Below are 22,022 nucleotides of genomic sequence, written 5' to 3'. Positions count from 1 at the left end.
TGAACATTGAAAGTGACGTTATCAATAAACGTTTGTCTTCAATTTTGGCTTTCTGCACATCCGGCAGGACAAACAACATACACCTATATTTTATGTAAATCTTTATTATCAGATTATCACTGAAAATTATGCTAGTATAGTATCGTGCCTTTTCTAAAGTAGACTGCTGCATGAATTGTTCTTCAAAAGCGATTAATTTTTTATTCAACACGGCCAAAATCTAAATGTGATTGATATTTACCTCAGTGTAATATTGTGATAAAAATTACTTACCATTTAAGGTCCCTTTAGCGAATACTGATATTCTAGTTTATAAAAATTTTTTTTTTTATTACTAAGAGAAAATTAGTAGAACTGATTTTGTTTTCTTTTTAATCACTGATCAGTGATCACTAAAATACACATTACATTTGTCTGTCATGTCTAGTTTTTTCTTGATGTTCAAGGAACAAATTTTATTATTAATTTAATTCAGGCGTTACAGTACTCGGTACAGCACTATTACGCTTAGTTGTTACCACAGATTTGCAACACAACGCCACCAAACACCAAAGCTTTAAACCATTAAACAATTCTAGGAATAACTAGGAAGTGCCGGAAGCTGTTGCTATTGTTCTGTTTACCAGTTTCAGTTTATTTTTTGAGAGTGTTTCTTAAATAATTAATTAATTAACATCATATTCAGAATTTTGTTTTTATCTCTTGTTTCTGTTTGTTACGTGCCTAACCATAAAACCGGTAAGTTTATACAGTTTTGTTTACCGTTAATGCTTCAATCTTACAAACTTTAGGCAATTAATTTATAGTAAATTCGTTAAATTACATACAAAAATTCAGTATTTTGATTTTAAGACAATTCGATGCATTGCAATTGTCTTGGAAACCAAGTGACTAACCTCAAATTCTGTGAAGTTGATAATATGTTATCATGAATTATTAGTTTTATTCGACGGCCGAGACGAAATTAACTTTTTGCACGATTGAGCTTTAAATCCCATGTCAGTTCATTGTAGACTTTTGCAACAACGCATTTGCTTTTTTTTGGAGTTTATAGTGGGTCTTTTTGGCTCAAAATTTGTCGCTGGGATTTAGCTTAACAGAGTTCATTTCTTAAACAAAAACTCACAATTTGTGCGCTGTCAAAAAAATTCTACTATGAAATGAAATGGGATATATTTGATTGTCTACCACGCCTACTTCCAAGACAGTACATGCTGTTTACTAGTTGCTACGTCCAAGGCGTTGGCAATATAACCTGCTGCCTTGACAATCATGTTGACATTTAATAAATTTAAAAAAATGTCATAAGCATCACGAACGTTAAGGATTACCGATCTTGTCGCTAAGCTCCTCCTCCAAACAATTATTGTCTTCGATCGGTAAAATCTTACCCTTCTTGATACTTAATATATTATTTCAGCTGATTTTAGAAAATTTTTGTGTGATAGTTTTACTCGTTCTTTGGCTGTATTCACGATGAAAATCTGAAAAGGCTACAATGTATCTTACATACAAAGCGATCAAAAAGTCCTTCTATGAAGTAAGCTTAGAAATTAAAGGACGTATCAGGACGTATGCCTGCAGAACTCAAGCCAAATGTCAAAGGAAGAATGTCATGAATTCACGGCATCTAATAGTTTACGTTTGAGGTAATTTCAGTTTAAATTTTGATAGCAGGCTGAACTAATACACAAGACTGGACACACGTTCTCAAGAGATACGCCTATTTGATAGAAGGACTTTTTGATCGCTTTGTAGGACGGTCACTATACAGGATGATTCAAAAGCGCTCGACCATCTCTTGGGTAGAGATAACTGATAAAGGATATTAAAGTGTTAGCTGTTTCAAATCTACAGCGTGCTCAAAAATTGACGCACCAACTCAATGGTGTGTAATAGAGTAATGGTTACATATAAAGGTAAAAATAGTAAAAAAATTCTTTGTATTAAAGTTATTGATAAATAATGGATTTTAAATAAATGATATGTGGCAACGTTGTCTAACAGTCGTGTTCGCAATAGAATTTGATCAACAATAGAAATAAATTATTTTTGAAACGGTTTCCTAGGAAATAATTCCTAGTGTTGACACATCTACACAATGTGATTTTTTTGATGAATTTTAAATTTTTTAAATTAAAAAAACTACTGAAGTCTGATAGAAAATGTAAAAATAATTATTCATCGTTTTGTTAGAGAACGATTACCTACTGTGAAACAAAAAAACATTAAAAAATAATGAAAACTAAAGAAGTTAATACAATGAGTTTGTAGCTCCAGATTTTTTAAAATATGACTTTAGGAATTTTTTCAACAATTTTCCCGTAATGTGCACTTGCTTCTCAATAACGTACCACTGCGTTGGTGCGTCAGTTTTGAGCACCCTGTATAAAAAAGATAACGTCGCATTTTTTCTCAAAATTAGCTGTTGTAAATTATTCATGTATTTCAAATCATATGTAATAGCTAATGTAATTTTTACTTTCAATGGAAGATTTAATCATTAATAACTATTTTACAATTTTATCAATCTTATTTACAAATAATTCGACAAAATGCGGCGATGGCTTGCTGTTGTTGACTGGACAGGTCCGGCTCCAAGTCAGCAAATAATTTTCCTAATTCCTTATGTTTTCAAACCCAGATTGCAAGCATCAAAATTATCATGTGTCTAAATGGTTTCTAAAAAAAAATGGTTTCCTAAAAAGTAATTCCCAATGTTGGCACATCTACAAATTGTGATTTTTTGATGAATTTAATTTTTTTTAGTAAAATAATTATTATTCATTGTGTTAGATTATTTAATGTGAAACATAGGGATATTAAAAAATAATGAAAACTGAAAAAGTTAAGTTTGTAGTTCCACATTTTTCAAAATATGACTTTATGATTTTTTTCAAGATTTTTTTCGTAATCTACACATGCTTCTCAACAACGTACCACTGAGTTGGTGCGCCGGTTTTTGAGCATCCTGTTTAATCTTATGACTTAGATAGCGTACAGGTGATTTTTTAAAAACGAGCCACTCTAAACATTTCAGAAAATAAACAAAAAAATCGAAAATCTTAAAACAGTTCAATTTTTATTGTCAGGGGGACACCTTTTAGTGTACATTACGGAAACGCAGATCTTACTACATTAAACAGATACCTGTTGGAAAAATCACCAATTAGTGTACTAAACATTTAATAAACTCGCGAATTTGTCATCATTGCAAACATAAGAATAACAATGGGTAGTAATAAAGCGATCAGTAATAAATTCGATTTTGAACAGTAAAAAATAATAAATGATCAGTATTTAATTAATTTTTGCACAGTAAAAATAATAATTTTAATTTAAGTATTTAATTCATTTTTGCACAGTAAATAATTGAAATGACAAGTAAACCACGCACAGTATTTTATTAAAATTTGCCCAGTATATGCACAGTATCTAGTTTCAGTTTACACCGTTTAAATTATAAACGCTCAGTAGCTAGCTTGCAGGCTGGGGCGTTGCCCTAGCGAACTAAAATCAAAACATACCCCATAAACGATTAAACTCGAAAACGTAAAACTCGAAATGTGGAATTCTACACTCTCTAATTTTGAGATGCTATTATTTACTGTGCATGTATTATTTTTACTTTGCATCTATCATTTTTACTGTGCATTTATTATTTTTACTGTGCAATTATTATTTTTACTGTGCATTTATTATTTTTACTGTGCAATTATTATTTTTACTGAGCATTTATTATTTTTACTGTGCATTTACTATTTTTACTGTGCATTTATTATTTTTACTGATCAAAAATACTTGTTGTTTAAATAAAATACTGTGCATTTAATTTGTACCCAATAACAATTAAGACGGTTGCTACGAAAAACAAATTAAAATAAATATACGGGTTATCTCCACGATCCAAAAAAGGCCCATAACTTATTAGAGATTTTGAGTTTTTTTTTCTTTTAGATTTTAGCTGCGTTTTTGCTGTATAAGTTTAAAATTATGCAGAGTATACAGAACTGTCCCAATATTAAAAAAACACTTAAGTTGGATTTTCCAAATGGACCACCCTAAATTTTATTGCATTTTTGGACGTAGCTTTTAATACTGATAATTTTGATCATTTTAAATTTATTACACAAAAACCAAGAATTCTAGAAAATGGGGTGCTTCATTTAAAATTTTTAAGTTATTCAACTAGCAACAGACATTTTCATATATTCTTGATTTCAGTAAGTTAAAACAATATATCTTATACTAGATTTCAACTGTCTTCTTTAAAATGGTGAAAGTCCTACTTTTCTAAGTTCCGTTAAATTTTAATTCGTTGATAAAACTTAACAACGCGAATGGAACAACCAAATTGTTTCAATTTGGTTACGTGATCAGTTAATCATGCATTTAATTGCGGATTAAATTAATGACGCTTCTATAAACCGGTCGCAAGTTTTCATGTAATAAATTAACAAAAGCGTATTTTTGTCAAAAAATCAAATTATTAAAAAACTATAGCAAAATGGACTAATAATAATTTCGCTTGAAAACATTAGTGTGAAAAGGTATATTCAAAAATGCAAAAAAATTTAGGCTGTTCCAGTTAAAAAAGTATAACTTTAGTGTTTTTTTTTAATATTGGAACACACTGTATACAGAGGGTTTTCGATATAGCCTTAATTTCGAATTAACTTACGACCGGCCAAAATCTAGTAATGGCATTCGTTGCTACTATGCAACAGCGACCCGATTTGGAGTCGCCTTCATCATGAAAAAAACGTTTTTGTAGAAATTCTTGAAAAACGTAAAATTGGTCAAATATTTCATTTACATCGTCATATCTTCCTCGTGGGTAAAAGTAGAAACTTAATTTTTTTGCAAAAGGTTGTTCAATGAATGTAGTTTTGAACGCAAATACACAACTTTTAGTTTTGAACAAAGAAAACTGAGAAAATTTGGCAATACTACGAGTACAAGGGGAAATACGCGGCACTTCAAGCGCATATCGCAGTAACTTTAAACTTTAAAAGAACACACGCTGCGATTTCACCTAGAGCCAAATTGTGCAATAAATATAAATTGAGATTGAGCCAAGCTTCAGTTCATGGCTCCCCTCTGGTGAGGGCGGAGTTCCATCCAAATCCCTAGTTGATTTCTTGCAAACTCGACATACGCTTTGAACCTATCCTCATTCAGCACAATTTCTCTCACACCATTCTCCTCCTCATCATTTTCTACAAGTAATCTCATTCCTTCCAAAACCCTTAAATCATCATACAGCACACATTCAACCAAAACATGCTTCCAGTCTTCACGGGGGGCCCCACAGTCACATCCAGAAACCTCTGACAATCGTCATCATACAACCATGCATTTATACTACCTTGTCCTGTCATTATATATCCTTCATACATGCCCAGCCAAAACTATTCACACCGTCGAACGCGCTTGACAATGTCGCCCTTGATCCCATACAAACTCTACCTCATGCCCCACCTCCTCATCTGGAGAAAAAAACTCGTTCAACATAGCGCTTGCCGTTTCCTCCCACCCAACCGTCACTTCCCAGTTATCCTTCCTTACCGCTCCAATACAAATTCTATTCTTCCTACCCCTTATTATCTTATAAACCCCACCCCATGGATCCTCATTTCCCTGTACACAAACCTTCTCCAGTCCTCCCTGGCTATCCTTATTTCATTATTATACACGTTCCATTCTTCAATATACTGTGCCCTTGCTGCATCCTGTCCCTCTGCATTATGTCTTCGAAGCCGTTGAAATTCTTTTCTCAAGCGTCTACATCTGTCTCGAAGACCCTCCAGCTCTTCATTCCACCATCGTACCTTTCTGCTCGAAAATCCCTGACTCACACCAAATGACCTATCTCCCGCACGCCGCACCATTTTACTCATTCGCTCAGTCATACTCTCAGCATCAAGGCAAGAAAACTCATTCTCAACTTCTAGCTCCTCATTCAAGAAACATGCATTAAACTTCGGCCAATCACTCACGCACCATCCACTTTCTGGGAGGAGACCCACAACCCTGATCCTCATCACATCCTAACTCGAATTCAGTTAGGTTGCGGTCACTGCAACTAATTTCCTTCCTCACACACCATTTACGCACCATTCTCGAGAACACACTAGTACACAGAGTAACATCGATATCACTCTGACAACCGGCACCAGAGTACGTGTATTCTTCACTAGGGGTCCGTATAGAACGACGATCCCCTCTTTTAAAATCATCTCCTCCAGGGCCCTCCCGGCGAACGATTTTTTCATTTTGTCCCAGTCGCTCCCCTTTGCTGTGACACAAAAGCGTTTCAAGGTATGTAGCCTTATCCTCTATACCTTCACCATATACACAATAGAGCGAGCATACCACGGATTCACCGAAGCCACCTTTTAGCCAAGCACACACAGCCCATTCCCTTCTAAATTCTCCATGACTTCTATACTTCTATTCGCCGCTTTCTTACTAGAGACCGCTCGAAAATGAGGTGGCATTCCCCTTACATTCTGTTTCCATTCATACGATTCTTGTATTAGGCACACACTAACTTTTTCCTCAATCATATACACACCCAGATCATTCATCGCTCTTTCACCCCTATTACAATTAACCTGACACCATTTAGCTATTAAGGCCTCGATTCAACATCTTCCTCTGTGCCTCCACGAACATGGGACAACTCCAGCATCGTTCGATGTCCAGAGGCATCCTTCCCGTTTTTCCTGCAAACCACGCGTCCCCCCTCAGCAGTCCGTAACCAGATGCCTCTCATCCACACGTTTAATACATATCTTTGATTTCTTACAATCTCTAACCATATGATCAAACTCCAAACATCGGAAACAACAGAGAACCTGATGGTGCTCTCTAACCTTAAGGCAATAAAACCCTAGATATATTCTCCCTCCTCCAATCCATTTCCTACCAATTCGTTTCCCTGATTCGTTTCTACCCTGATGTCGTCCTTAGGCTCAAGCACCTTTCTGAGGTTCACAATTTTTGTACACTCAATAAACTTACCATTTTCCATATCGCAGTTTTTAGCATACAACTCAGTAAGAAGATCCTCGTCTGTCATTTCTCTTGGAACATCATACACTAAGCATCTCAGTTTCCTACCCATTACCCTGTCAGTTGAAAACCCAAGTGCTTCAAGCTTAGTACACTTCTCGACAGCCTCAACTTCTGCCTTGCTGAGAGTCTGCAAAACTACCCCATCCTTAAGAGTTCGCAAACTTTGCACACGGACGCCCTTCAGCGCCGGCGCCACTTCTCTCAGAAGGCTTTTTAGCCTCTCCACCGACTACCAATCCATCTTTGCCTGCCGCCACAGCCGCCTCTATTCTGACCAGCTACTACAGCCTATCCTTCATAAACCGACAACTTACCCTTAAGATGCTCATTTTATATTAACACCTCCTGAAAGCCTTTTCAAGACTAGCCATTATGAACTCAATAGCGTTCTTAAAATCTTATGCTTCTCATTGCAAACAAACTCTATTAAATCCCCGGCCGCTTTGGTTACTTGTGGCGCCATAGAATCCCTATATCTAGCCCCCTGCACTTGCCCATCGGTAGCCCCATTACTCCCCCTCGCCCTCTGGCTAGTGTGCCCCATCGTTGCAAAACCTCTGACGGCCTATGCCCAAAGAGGACACAAACGCAAAAAAAAGGAATTTAATGCGACAATTTATACCCGGCCAAGTCACGAAAAGCGAAATTTGGTGGAAGTGCCGGGGCAATTTATTTACTATTACAACTTATGTGCTCCTGATACTCGGAATCACAAAACCGACGCTTGTAAGCGCTCCACCAAGTCACGAGTGGGTGCAAACGATTATGGCCCCTGCACAAGGTGCCCTCTCAAGATACGAAGACCCTGGGGCCGTAAAGAACACGAAAAATGAAAATTTTTCGGAGCCACAAAAAACGTATCGAACAGTCTCTTTTAGATTATGTTTGACTCGGTCGCAATGTGAAACACGTCCTTCCACCTCAAGCACTGTGACACGACTTAAGACCAATAATTTTTTCCAAATAACTTTTTTTTCAAAACATTTTAGTTTTTGAGTTAAAATTATTTTAATAGCTTACATAATTTTCTTACACGCCACTGGAAGCAAAGTTGGTCAAGTTACCTAGTCGACAAGATTACCGTATGAATCGGTTACCGTTGGTTGCGACTATTATTTATTATTACTTTTCTTTGTTGGAGCATCTCATAAAAGGCTCGTTAATTTGTCGGGGGGAAAATTATTTTAAAAAATGTGATTTTCAAGAAATGATACATAGAAAAAGTGTTCGTCTTGATTAGTTCTACCACTGGTTCAAATTAATGTACTTATTTCGCTTACATTCTGTATAAAGCAGTTCCCGTATTTGAAAAATACTGAAGAAAATGTCTAAAATTCGACTTTTTTTTAGCCCTCTTAATCAATGTCTTGAGCATATTATTTAGGCAACACATTCGCGATACATTCCTTTGAATATTATATTTGATTAAAAATAAGTTTCAAGCGGTAAGCAGATGGGTCCAGGACGACCCTAATTCGGTTCTTAGACTATGTGATCTTTTCCAAATTTTAAGTATAATTTGTCGAAACTTTTACTGAAAAATTACAAATAAAAAAAATGTTTTATTTGTTGAGATCCGTTATTTGTTAAAATTCTGAATAATGCGAGTACATTAAATAATGTTATCAAGAATTATTGGACGGTTGAGATGAAATTAACTTTTCAGGTGTACTTAAAAAAATGTGTCATTTTTACTCGATCTTTGATTGTATTTACGAATAAAATTTGAATCAGTATACAGGATAATTTAAAAGTTTCGGACCATCTTTTGGGTAAAGAGGGGACGGCGAGTAGGGGTGTAACAAAATGAGTTAGTGGATTGTTTAAGAGACAATTGCTTGTTAATGATATAAATTCCTCTGTCAGCATTGCAGTTCACCTGCAACTGCTCCAAGTGAGCTTTTTTAAATGGACTCGCCCGAGACGCGTTTTGGTCATCAACGCATTCACGCCAAAGTGTGTGCTTATGCCATTTACCATTTAATTTAAAAATTAAAGACATCATTGCACACAAAAGCTTAACAATTATAATGTTGATGTTGCTAAGTAAAACGAGTTAAAAAAATATATTAAAGATTAAAAATCAAGTTGCATAGAAAAAAAAATTACTTCATTTTCATGCTTAACTGAACGGTATATTAAAGATTAAAAATCAAGTTGCATAGAACAAAAAATTACTTCATTTTCATGCTTAACTGAACTTTTTGTATTACCATTCGAGAGTTAGTCTGGCAGTTTTGAATCACCTGTGTGAGTCCGATCTTGAACAAACGGTTTAGGTTCTAGAGAGCTCATAGTTTGAAACAAGTTTGGAACTGTTTGAATCAAGAGAAAGGGAAGAACATCTCTTTCTCTCTTCGGAGATTCTGTTACTTCTATTAGCTGTTCCAAAACTATAAAAATGCCAACGTCGCATTTTACCAAATTATTTTCTTAAATAAAATTGTAAAATAGTTATTATTTTAAAAATTTCATTGTAACTATAAATTACATTAGCTATTATTTCCTTGAAGTGTGCGAATAATTTAACAACTAATTTTGAGAGAAAATGCGACGTTGGCGTTTGTATAGTTTTGAAACAGCTAATGAACTTAATCATACGTTTTTTTCTTGAACAAACCAATAGAATTCCAAGTAATATCTATACGTTGTTTGTAACATCAAGTGTCCTTAATTAAATTTATTACAGAACATGGGTACAAGAAACATCATACCAAAACCGGAAGAATTGTATTTATATAACTACACGTTGCAATGCTACGTACCAATTCCCAGTGACACCTTCATAATATCCAAATATAGTTCTTGGGACTTACAAGTGTGTTGCCAATGTCGAGTCGTAAGTTCCAGATGGCGCAAGAGTAGAAGAACATGTGGTCGTGGTTATTCGGCAATGCCACGCCCACAAGTCCTCCTACTTTTACGACATGATTCTGCACTGTTTCAAGAAACGGGTCGTTCGTTACGAAGTCAGAAGAGGTTCAGTCGTTCACTATTTGTGTTTCGAAAACTGTTTGGAGAACTTTAAACGGACAAATCCCAAATATCATTTGAATTGGCGACAAACCATTCCTGTCGTAAATCCATCCGCAACCAAAGTTGGCTCTATCAAACGTTGCTGTAGCGTCTGTAACTGCATCATAGATCAAAATTACAACATAACTTGGCACATGAAGGAGTTCTGTAACGAGTTGTGTTTGCGTATGTGACTTTGAAATGACAAGTTTTAGTAAAAACGTGGTCAGTGTGCTCAAACGTGTGTTCGAATTAGGGCCGCGCTCCTTATTTTTGAAAACCTAACGTACTAATTCAATTCACGACGGTTTTTGCAAAACTATGGTAAATGTAATGTACTTCTTCGGCATATAATTTTCTTATAGAACCTAGTACTATTTTCTCTGACTGAATTTTTAGTCATCATAGCATGAATAAAAAACAGTCCAAATGACCTAATTCGATGGTAAACAGTCAGAAGTAAAGTACAACGACCTTCGAACTCAACCATTGGTCAGAAAATTTTCTTGTACTTGAATTATTGCCATAATCCGAAGATGACCATTTTGGATTTCATTTGTTTTTTTCAGTCTGCTTCGTCTTCAGCTTTGTCCTGAACCTTCTCTAATCAATGACTAATAACATCGCATAATGGTACTTGAATTTCTATTCAACAAATAGCAATTTCTCTAAATGAAAAAACACCTAGTCGCTTCCCAAAAATTGTGCTTCTTTTTGTTTAATTGTTGGTAATTTCGTATTTATCGTACTCTATGCATATTTTCGTTCTCACAATACTTATAACTAACTGAATTAAAAAAAAATCACTTCAAAAATTGTCAGAAACGCAAAAAAATGGAAGAACAACACTTGCTGGTAAAAGAGTTTAAGTGATAAAAATTCCTTTACCACTTCATTAAAAACGTTCAAATTTTAATCATTTAATACCTGCTAACAGTCTAATATTTGTGCTAAGTTTCATCAAAAAATTTCTATTCCTTCTTGGTGTTGCAATTTTTATGAGACTGAGTATATTAAAGCTACATCTGTTTCTTATACAATGGCTAACATTATGTGTGAGGTCTCTTTATGTAAACTTCCCGAGGTGGTTGAAATCAGTGAATGGAGAACATTCTGGATCTGACGGATATAATTATACTGGGTGGGCAACCTTATCGCGCACCCAAGAAAATCGCGACTTCTAATGAAATAAAAATCCTGAAATTTTACACACCAGTCTGTACATTGATAAGGACCATTCTTGATTTTTATTAAATTTTTTTGTTAATAAATAAAGTTTTGTGAGTTTTTGGGCACTAACTGTTAATTTAACTACAAAGTTTTTAGACCAAATGAATCCTTACCTGCTAGCCCATCGAACGCTGGTGTCTGAATTATAAATTTTTACTTGGTTGGTGAAATAATCGGTGTTTTTTATTTAGACGCAAACCAGACGCTTGATTTATTAGAAGATGGTATAATTTGCCAACAAAGGGATCAGTTACCAGTAGCCGACCTTTTTGAAGCCCCTTATTTACAGTTTTGCAATTAAACTGATGCCTGCATTGAAATATCCCAACGAAATCTTTTACAATCTTACCCCGATTACAGTTTACATTGTCATGTATATTTACGACGCCACAAGTAGCAACTTATAAATAAAAATAATTTTTAAAGTTAAAATGTAAAAGTGCGTTTAATTCAAAATATGATTGGTATTTTTCTTCCCTAATTTCGTAAACAATTATCTGAGGTGAATACGCGTGGTTTAGTATAAAATGTATAATTTAACTTTTTGGTCGAAAATTACTTTTTTTGATTATTATTTTTATCTGCAAGTGAAAAATTACCAAAAAATTAGGGGAGATACCTTTCGAACGTACAGTCAGGCATGTAAAATGCAATATTCTTTTATTTAATTAGAAATCGTGATTTTCTTAGGTGTGCGATAAGGTTGCCCACCGGGTATGCATATGCATTATTGAGATAAAACTGCAGGTTTGCGAAATTTTAAAAACCGGCTTGACTGGATCGAAAATGATGTTTTAGCAGATTATGTTTTAGGTAGTAGGTCGTTTTTCATCCTAAAACGCCATTACTCAGAAAAAAATTGTCAAGAATTTTCCAAAATATCAACAAACTGAGTTAAAAATTGTGTTATTTTTACTAATTTTTGCGCTCTAATGCAACTTATTTTTGAGTTATACTTTTTGGAAACTTTTTTGTTGAAAACGCGAAATTTTAAAGATAAAAGGAAAAATTGTCGAATGATTTTAGTTTTTCATTTTACAAGCGCGGATAATTTTTAGTCAGGCAATCTGTTACTAAACTTCTTAAAAAAATTAAAAACACGCATTAGAAATAAATTTGAGAGAAAGCAACAATAAATATTTTTTAAATGAAATGCATTATTTTTTTTCTTTTTACTAATTATTATTCTTTATTGGTGCGGCCCTGATTCAATTGAACACTTGACCACGTTTTAATTATCTTAATTTTTACTTTGAGTTTTTTCAGTTGAGTTTCAATGCCAATTTGGCGCGTTTTGCTTCGCATGTGGCACAATAGTAACTTTTGAAGCTCTTGGGACATATTGTGTGTCATTTGGCGAGGATCTACGACAATTCTGTGGCCCCGTTTGTTTGAACAAGTTTCAGAAAACGTTCCGAAAATGTGCTTATTGCCTGCAGAATTGCCCCCGAAAAACGGATTACGATGCAGCGAGTGGTGATTTTTTCTGCAGTCAGCAATGCCAGGACAGATATGTGGCCCTTACGAAGAACAACCGCATTCAAAAATGCAAGATTTGTGCCAAACTGTCTGATTCTTGTATCAAATTTGAATCTTCGGATTTTGAAATGAGCTACTTTTGTGACCAACTGTGTTTGACGTATTTTTGTCGCCAATTTGGGACTGATGCAAGGCCTTGTGGTTATTGTGGCAAATATCTTCCTCTCAAGTGTATGAAGAAACTTACGATTTTCGTTTATCCAGGATTTCAATTATTTTGTTCAAATGTTTGTAGCAAGTTGTTTATAGACCAGCAGAAATCCCAAGTCCCTTGTGACTGTTGTTCACTGTTCAAAAAGATGTTTGACATTATAAGGGTATACAAAGGGAATGGTAAATTTGGGGTTTATTGTAGCTTGGGGTGTTTAGATTTTGGTCAAAATTTAGTTTTGTAAGTTGAGAAAATTTGGTTTTTAATCGATTTTATTCGATTAATAAATTTCAGTGGTAGCTGTGACCAATGCCACGTAGGTACGATTCAAAAATTTAGTTTTCCTATGGCAGACTTTAGTATTGCCAACTTTTGCACTTTACAATGTTTGGTTGAATTCAAATGTACAACAAGTAACCAAATTGTGCTCCATTATTTGCAAAGTAAGTATAATCAGAACCACTAAACGATGTTTTGTCTGTATTTGAACAAATATTTATTTCTCTTTCAATTGCCCAATTTATATTTGTAAAAACTAGGTCGTAACGTAGGTCATAAGCTCAGTGTTTCAAATAAACGCGATTTTTTTTAAACCAAGGCCCTATTCCACCAACGACTTTGCAACTTTGCGGTAAGCCCTTTGCCAAACACTTTTACGTTCCACCAACTACAGTATTGTGTTACACACTTTGTAAAATAGACTTTGCAAAAATACTTTGTTTTATAAAATTTGCAGTCGATTAAAACGATTGCAAAAGAGTTTGCAATTTATACAAAGTGCACAGCGCAGAGTGCAAAGTTGTAAATAATTTTGGTGGAACTGGACTCAGGTCGAAAAATCAATTTAGATAGAATATTATAATTTTTGTCTTTTTAGAGCGTTTTAGCCTTTTTAGCTAGAAATGCAATTTGCAAAATAAACCGCGAAGAATCTCTAAATTTGGCCAAGAATGACTTTTGCATTTCATCAAAAATAATGTCAGTAGTAAAGTTTCAGTGTAATAATAAAGGTTCAAATTTTTCTCAACATTTTTTGCAAAACACCATATTAGTTTTGGAATGCTTTATGTTAATGTTTAAAGGAAGTGTTTTAGCCTGAAACGTAATGAACTATCATAGTGTCATAAAAATTGCAACACCAACAACAAACAGGAATTTTTTGACTAAACTTGGCATTAGTAATAATAATGATAATAATACCATTTATTGGCCAACAGACATACATCCAATTACAGACAAAATGTATATTATACAAAAACTAAAAAACTAGTGTAAAAAATAAAAATAATTTTTCTTCTTTTTTAAGACGCATTATTTGATATAGAAATTACTCAATTTGAGTGGTCCTTAAATTCCCATAAGAAGTGTGCCGAGTAGTTTCACAAAGTACACTTTTATGCAACTTCTTTTAGTAAATTTTTAGGAGTTGTATTGGCAGTGCTGGGCTGGGTGTCATTACTCATTGGTCATCAACTCATCACTGTAATTTAGTGTGTGAGCTGTCGGCAGCGTCAAGTTGTTTATTGATAAAACCCGAATAATTAACAAAATTAAGAGGAAATAGTTTGAACAGATTTTGATAAGTTAAACTTAACAAAACAAACAACAAAAATAGAAAGTATAAAAATAGTATAATACACTCGTTTTATAAGACTTAATTATGGTACTCATTCTATTGGAGCACTACTCCGTCGTGCTCCAAAACCATTCGTGAAACGTCTTATAAAACTCGTTTAATAATATACTATTTCAAAACACCTAATAATAAATTTATTGTTATCGCAGTTTTTGTCACACACTTCGGCAATTAAATTAAAATAATTACACATTATGTACATAGGTGCTTTTCTGCCTTTATTTGTTCTGACATTAGTAATTTCAAAAAAACGTTTTTTTCGTGTGGCATCACTTGTTACAAGAATATTTAATTGACTTAATAAATACGGACCGTCAATTAAACTATGAGTTAAATTGTATAAAGTAGAAATTACAATTTTTCCTCTTCTTAAATCTAATCGAATCAACTGAAACATTTTAACTATAGGACAAAAATCGATGTCTTTTTCGATAAATTTCATCACATGTGTAACACATGCTTTACATTTTAGCATGCTTTTTACCAAGAAACGCAAATATTTCTCAAAATATTGTGTAATATTAGCCGAAAAATTATATTTTTTACCATTATTTCATCATTTAAGAATTTGTCAACCAGAAACGCAATTATTTCGCGAAATTTCGTCAAACATAAATAAACATTAACCACGATTTTTGACTTATTCGGTTATTCGGTTTAAGGACATATTTGCCATAGTTTTTGACATAAATATTGTTTTTGAAAATTGAAAATTATTAATTAGTTATTAGGAAAGTTTTTGTTTGAGCTTTTGCCTATGTTTTTTTTTCTAGAAACGCAACTTTATCGAGGAATTGTGGCAAAATCAATCGATAAATTATTTAGTGATGTGGGAGACTGTGTTATTTTTATCTAAGCCTCAAGATAAATTATGGCAAAAATAACATTGAGTAAATTTTTCAGGCCAAAACGCAATGAAGTTACTTCAAAAAAATGGCAAAATCAGCCACAATCATCCAATTTTGTCAGAAGAGATGTTTTTTTTTAACAGTTAACAGCCAATATTTCGCGGAATATCAAAAACATATAAGTACATTTTCTCAATTGGTTTATCATTAACATTATTTTTATTGAACAATTTTTTCGAGAAATTTTGTCAAAACTAAGCTATAAAGTCACTAACTGGGTGTTCGGAATTTCCTCACATTCATCGAGAGATTTTGCTAAACTGGACCCAAAAGTCACAAAATATGGTCATAAGTAACACTACTATTAACAACAAGTAAGAAGTAGAAATACAATAATTATATTCAAACTTTTGTAAAGAGTGGGTCTAAAATGGTGTTGTTCTTGCTTTTTTGAGCGTTTAAGCATGTCCGTTTTTGAATTCAGTTATTGAGTGAGATTTTACCAAACCAGGACAAGACTCACTTGGTAAATTAGGAAAACGGATTAAAAATACAGCACGTTTGCAAGACAAAAAATCTGTTACTTTTGCGAAATTTAGTGAAAAATTAATAAATTAGTTCAAAATAGTATATTAAGAACAAGTTTTATAAGGGGTGTGAGTGCACCAAAACTTTTATAAATTGAGTATGTTATGCTATTTTTATACTTTTTTCTTATTTTAATTAAAAAAAATGTCTAGTGAATTTTATGTCAGTTGGTGACGGTAATAAATAATAAATAAGACGAAATGATGATTAAATCGATTGTATGTGTATTCCACGCATTTTCGATGAAACTCTTGAAAACTAAATGTCCCTATACTATATTAAAAAACAAGTTTTATAAGACCATTCTTAAAGCACGAATTCAAGTATTAAAAACGAGGCATTAGGCACGAGTTCTTAGAAAGAACGAGTGCTTTAAGGTCTTATGAAACGAGTTTTTTATACTATTTTTTGTAATTTGTCTCCTTTTTGCCGTTTTTAAACAAAAATTGTTACTTTAAGGGATTTAGGGATTTTGTGACGATTGGTAATGTTTCAATTTTGAAAGTGATAAATTGATTTAAATTTCTTATTTTATCTAAATTTGGTCAAAAATGGAAATCGGTATTATAAAATAGTTAATCTTACAAGAACGCCTCTTGAAATTTGTGAAATTGACAAAAATACGTTCGCGAATTTGTTTCCTACCAACCTAAAAATTTTCGTAAAATGTTCCTCCAATAATGCTACTATGACATCCCACTTGATGACGTTGCCTACTTTAATATGCCCATTGAAGCATCAAAATGGCGGCTAATTACAAAAAAATTATTAAAGTACACTGTACTTTAATGAGCCATACACGACTTCTACTTCCTCCTTTCTCGAGATTTCACTAAAATCGCATCAAATACTGATTACCAAGCTATGTCGAAAATCTGGAAAGTAATGATATATTTTTTACCTTTTTAAGGGTTTAAGCTTGTTAAACTAATAATTATTTCAAAAAATATCGTTGAAAATAAACCGAAAAATTAAAATTGGATCGCTTAAAATGATGTTAATAAGGCTATTGTTTGTTAATGAAATTGTCTTAAGCAATCAATGTAGCAGTTTATGATGAATGTAAGAATAGATTTTTTGGTATGAAGACATCAAGTCATTCACAGACACATTCTGTTTATCTATTGTTATATTCTTTGTATCCTATTTTCTTGAAATCCAGGAACAAACTCTTACCCAAAAACATCGTTTTATCGTTAATGTTTTATGTTTATTTCGATTTGCAGAAACCTTGAATTTAAACAATAATTTAGATGAACTAACTAGTGTAAAGAAAAGGCTTCAAGAACTTAAAAATCGTGCCGGAAGGAAACAAAGTGGTATATATTTATGGATAGAGGACTTTAGATCAGCTTTGCCATTTTCATGTTTCAGATGCAAGCATTAAAAATCATGTGAAGGAGCCACCTAGCAAATCGAAGGAAATTAACCGTGATAAAATCGAAACTAAAACTGCGTCTAATAGTGATAATTTAAAGCCTGAGGAAGTTCGCTCCAAGCCCTCATTCGAGTGTTACCTTTCAGAAGTTTGTTTTTTCCTCACTGGATGATAAAAATAACAGTTTTTCTTCCAGTCCGAATTTGCCATCAAACTGTTTAACTACTGGTTAGTTACTGAAATTAAAAGCGATAAAATGGCGATTGAAATGAACTCGAAACAGTTATGCGATGCTTTGGCTCAATTTGTGAGAGAAACTGAAAGACCGGATGGAAATAAATTCGCTGCTGATACGATGTATTCCCTATGTTTAGGAATCCAGAGATATTTATTAAACAACGGTAGCGATGAGAATATTTTTTACGACCCACGTTTTCAAAAATTTCAAAAGTGTTTCGAAAAGATTGTAACTATTGAAATTCCTCACTGTTTGGTGGGAACCAAAATTCAAGAGGATTTATTATGGGAGACGAAACAATTCGGCGACCACAACCCTGATGTTTTAGTCCACACTTTGATCTATCTCTTCACCAAACATTTGAAATTATCGGTAAGTTGTAACATGTTCAAGCAAATTGACCCTTAAATATATATAAAAATTAAAAAATAAGTTGTTTAAAAAAATTGAATAAATTTTTGTGAATGTTTTTTCATCACCATTCGAGATTGTAGGTCATTTTTGAAGCACCTTATTCTATTAGTCGAATTACCTTAGTTTTTGAAATAATCTAATTTCTTTGACGACAAAAAAGTCTTTAATAAAACTAGAAAGTTAGATAAACAAAGTTTTTATTACTTCATAGAGGGAAGTTGTACTAGTTTTGATAGTTATGGTCATTTGATATAAACCGGGCTTTTGTATATTTACCATTTTATTGTTGCATAGTATTCTAAAATGTATCTGAGTTTTGAAGGTGGAATTAAAAGTTTTTCCTAATTATAACATTAACAAAAATTCTATAAAAACCCGAGGGTTTAACCACTGTTTACAAAATTGGGGAAATCAGAGTAAATCATGAGAAATCATTAAAAAAAGGGAAAATCAGAGAAAATTAAAGGAATTGGAGAAAATCATGAAGAAATCACAAGAATTTTTTTTCGAACTTGAAACTGGCTGATAAAAACGATTAGTTCGGTCTTGAATTGTTTATCAGAAATAGAAACAAAAACAAAAAACTTAGTTTTTAAACCATGAATTTTGGGTGATATTTTGCTAAAATAACATACTGAAAAATTACCGGAGAATACTGAGTCATTACATAATTTTTTGTTTAGAAACATATTTCGCAAAATTTGTTAAAAATAAACGAAAATGTCCAGATTAAGCTAGGCAGATTGTTATTTTTGTCAAAACTTTTGATTTTTTTAATTATTATGTAAGCAAGCTTTTTTTCAAAATAGTGTTTTGATGTATTCTTTCTGTCGAGCTTTTGTTAGTTGCGTTTTTCTTTATTGGTTTAGTTAGTTCATGTTTCGTTGTTCTTGCGTCTAAAAATTGTCATTGTTGACAGCTCATTAGTAACTTGATACACTTGATACTCTTAACATTTGACGACAGAAGTTGATATACTACACATAACAATGCACGGAATTATGGGATCACTGTTTCAATGCATTTTTTACGAAATGCCTAGACGGGATGTAGATACATTTTATTATGGAGCCGGTGAGTCTTACATAAGTGGCTGTGTCTACCATAAACCAATAGAAACTTCCCCAAATCCGCAGTTATTATTTGTTTGTCATCGTTAATTTTTACAGTCACCGTTTACACTAAGGGATCTTAAATAGAACTTTGCTTAAGATCCCTAACAATGACCAAAATTATGACTACGGTTTTAGGGAAGTTTTTATTGGTTTATGGTAGACACAGCAAGTTATGTAGGGCTGTAATAAATGAGCCAAAAATCAATAAATTAGCTCAAAAATAGTAATCTTGTTTTGAAAAATCACTCAATTCTGTTGAAATTTTAGTATATAATTAGAAACATTAGAATCAAGGCGGCCTCCGAGAACTGTCAAAATCAAACTGCCAAATCAAAAAAATATCTGTTCTTACACTTTTTTTACTTTTATACTTATCTCAGAATCGACAACAATTTTCAACCGGAAACCATTGTGGCGCCTCCAACTGGCGGTAATTTCAAAAAAATCTCGTTCCCAAAGAAACTTTTCTAAAGGTTGTTTTTTCCTCGCTATTGCTAGTGTTGAGTTCAATTTTTGCATGCATATTTACAATGATGTTGTGCATGAATTGTGTATTTTTGTCCGATCTGTGCAGTATCTTGTGTTTATCACCCAAGTCTCAGATCAGGAGACCAAGTTTTGTGTGAAATTGATTTCTAATCATTTTGCTTTTTGTTTGGTACTGCTCCGTAGTCCATTTTTTGAGATATGTACAAAAGTATAAACACATCATTTTGACAGTTTTCGGGAGCCGCCTTATGTCAAAAATTATGTTTCTTTTTTTTAGTGTTTAAGCACATTTTGGAAGTAAAAAAGCTATTTTTTAAAATTATCACCAAGCAAACAAAAACATGGTCGAAATTGACATTTTTGAATTAAAATTCCTTTGTTTTTGTTGTATGGTATAAACGAAATTAATTAACACCAAATTAAGACAATAGTTTTATTATTTTTTGTGTTGTTGAGCGATTTTCAGCCAGAAACGCAGTTATTGGGTAAATTTTTGTTTAAAACTATCTGAAAATGATAAGACAACAGAATTGCAAAAATGTATAGGGTACGTGTTTCATTAAACATGGTACTTTATTATACAAGTAAAAAAAAGTTGTTCATTACCTGTTAGTGATGTGTTTCTGGAACGAGTGCGGAGCACGAGTATCAGAAAGGCATCACGAGCAGATAATGCCAACATGGTATGTACATCCTGTATAGTTTTTTTAAAAGTTTACCGAAATTAAGTTTTTTTTTTTTTCATTTGTATTGGTTCTAGACAGTTGACCAACACATGGGACTTTCCTTCCGACAAATAAGTAGCCAGTTTTCAAACCAGAAGAAAAACAGCCGTGGTACTGTGATGATCACATATTGTGTTCAAAACGGTTTAGAATTTCTATTTGTTAAAACCTTGTTTGTAAATATAATTTTTAGGTTGTAAGAAGCAGAATCAGACTTTTATTTTACAGCGAGATGTAACAAATCCAACGAGATGTCTGATGCGTTTGTGCCAATTCTACTTGAATCGATGGTGAGACAAAATATGTGTAAGCTCCTTGTGATTACGTCTTACAGCCCTTCTCGTAAAAAATTGAACGATCAGTGTTTCTACTTGGAAAGCCAGGGAATGGGAAATAGAGTTTGGTTTAACACAAGGTCTTTGTCGTACGCAAGGATTGAGAAATGTCTCAATCTCATGAAAACTATTAAAGAATTGAGTGATGTCTTTGCTTAATTTAAAGCAGCAATAAAGACTTATCTTCAACTCATTCGCTATTATTTTTATTCTTTCTGTGGATAGAGTCTAACATATTGAAGCCCGAAACGAAGTTGAAGGCTTTAATAAAACTAATCGCTGTGAAAGATCTAAAGCACAAATAATGTACAAAACTTCTTAGCTGAAGATCGTTCTTTGGTTAATTCATATTTCGATTTTTCATCACATGACCACATGACGGATCTATGCGTTTACTATTTTTACCACGAAGTGGTGCTGCTTGGATTCTAGCCGAAAACAAATTGTGTTTATTTTACAATATTATAAAAAATAGCACCTACAAAAAAAACCTCGCTTCATAAGGTCTTAAAGAACTCATTATTTAAAATAACTCGTGGCTACGCCACTCGTTTTTCAAACTTGCGTTCGTGCTTTAAGACTGGTCTTATAACACTTGCATTGCCGTCTCGAACTCAAGACGGCAATGACACTTGTCTTTTAATATACCATGCATTCAAATTTATAATAATTAGAGTAGGCTTTTTTCCTTTGTGATTGAAAACTGAGGGAACAAATGTACCGTTCTAATTAAATATCACATTTTGAAACTTCATTGTTTGACTCTTCAACTTGATTGATTTTCGTATAGGTAAGTTAAAAACGTATAAAGCCTAACTATGAATTCAATGTCCACATGATACTATTATTTACCTCAATCAAATGCCTAATAAAGAAGAAGAAAAAAATGTTTATGTCTGTTGTTTATTTGTATCGTGTGTATTTTAATACTTTATTTATTTTTTACTTAAACTGATATTATTTAATTAATGCCATTTATCCTTCACTATTTTTAAACTTTATTTAAACTTAGACAATTGCGTCATCTGGCTAAATCTTATATACAAGGGTCTTCTTGTTGGACTTTTGATATTGATATTTGATGCCGCGAACAAAGAATTTATATTCTAAAATACAGTTCAGGAAAATATTTGTAATCATACAGAGTGTCCCATAACTTTTCCGGCACGCTGGTTTAAATTTTGTACCACCAATATTTTTACTCTAGCGGCATGGTGGTGCAAAATTTAAACCACTTTTGG

At 33.1% G+C, this 22,022-nt stretch overlaps 1 protein-coding gene and 2 non-coding genes across 3 annotated transcripts; 2 read left to right on the top strand and 1 right to left on the bottom strand.

Moving 5' to 3' along the window:
• The first annotated feature begins 529 nt into the window (after positions 1-529).
• On the top strand, positions 530-20,970 carry LOC100142059 (zinc finger MYM-type protein 2). The gene is made up of 11 exons (XM_064355740.1): positions 530-738; positions 9,770-9,919; positions 10,029-10,281; positions 12,592-13,255; positions 13,310-13,458; positions 17,314-17,406; positions 17,462-17,613; positions 17,662-18,075; positions 20,482-20,590; positions 20,640-20,736; positions 20,781-20,970. Exons 2-11 carry the CDS (start codon positions 9,773-9,775, stop codon positions 20,938-20,940), a joined length of 2,238 nt encoding a protein of 745 aa, XP_064211810.1. The 5' UTR covers positions 530-738; positions 9,770-9,772; the 3' UTR covers positions 20,941-20,970.
• Mir6016 (microRNA mir-6016) lies at positions 9,933-10,007 on the top strand. Its single transcript, NR_129353.1, has one exon. It is a non-coding gene; the product is annotated as a microRNA mir-6016 (primary transcript).
• Mir6016b (microRNA mir-6016b) lies at positions 9,939-9,996 on the bottom strand. The gene has a single exon (NR_161899.1). It is a non-coding gene; the product is annotated as a microRNA mir-6016b (primary transcript).
• Positions 20,971-22,022: the final 1,052 nt, after the last annotated feature.

This window comes from Tribolium castaneum, chromosome 3 (genome assembly GCF_031307605.1).
Source record: "Tribolium castaneum strain GA2 chromosome 3, icTriCast1.1, whole genome shotgun sequence".
Lineage (NCBI taxonomy): Eukaryota > Metazoa > Arthropoda > Insecta > Coleoptera > Tenebrionidae > Tribolium > Tribolium castaneum.
This window is presented reverse-complemented; position numbering and strand designations above follow the sequence as displayed.

Coding starts and splice junctions, on each gene's coding strand:
- LOC100142059 (XM_064355740.1), top strand. CDS start 9,773: ATGGGTACAAGAAACATCATACCAAAACCGGAAGAATTGTATTTATAT. Junction 10,282..12,591: donor CTGTAACGAGTTGTGTTTGC/GTATGTGACTTT, acceptor GAGTTTTTTCAG/TTGAGTTTCAATGCCAATTT. Junction 17,407..17,461: donor TGCCGGAAGGAAACAAAGTG/GTATATATTTAT, acceptor TTCATGTTTCAG/ATGCAAGCATTAAAAATCAT.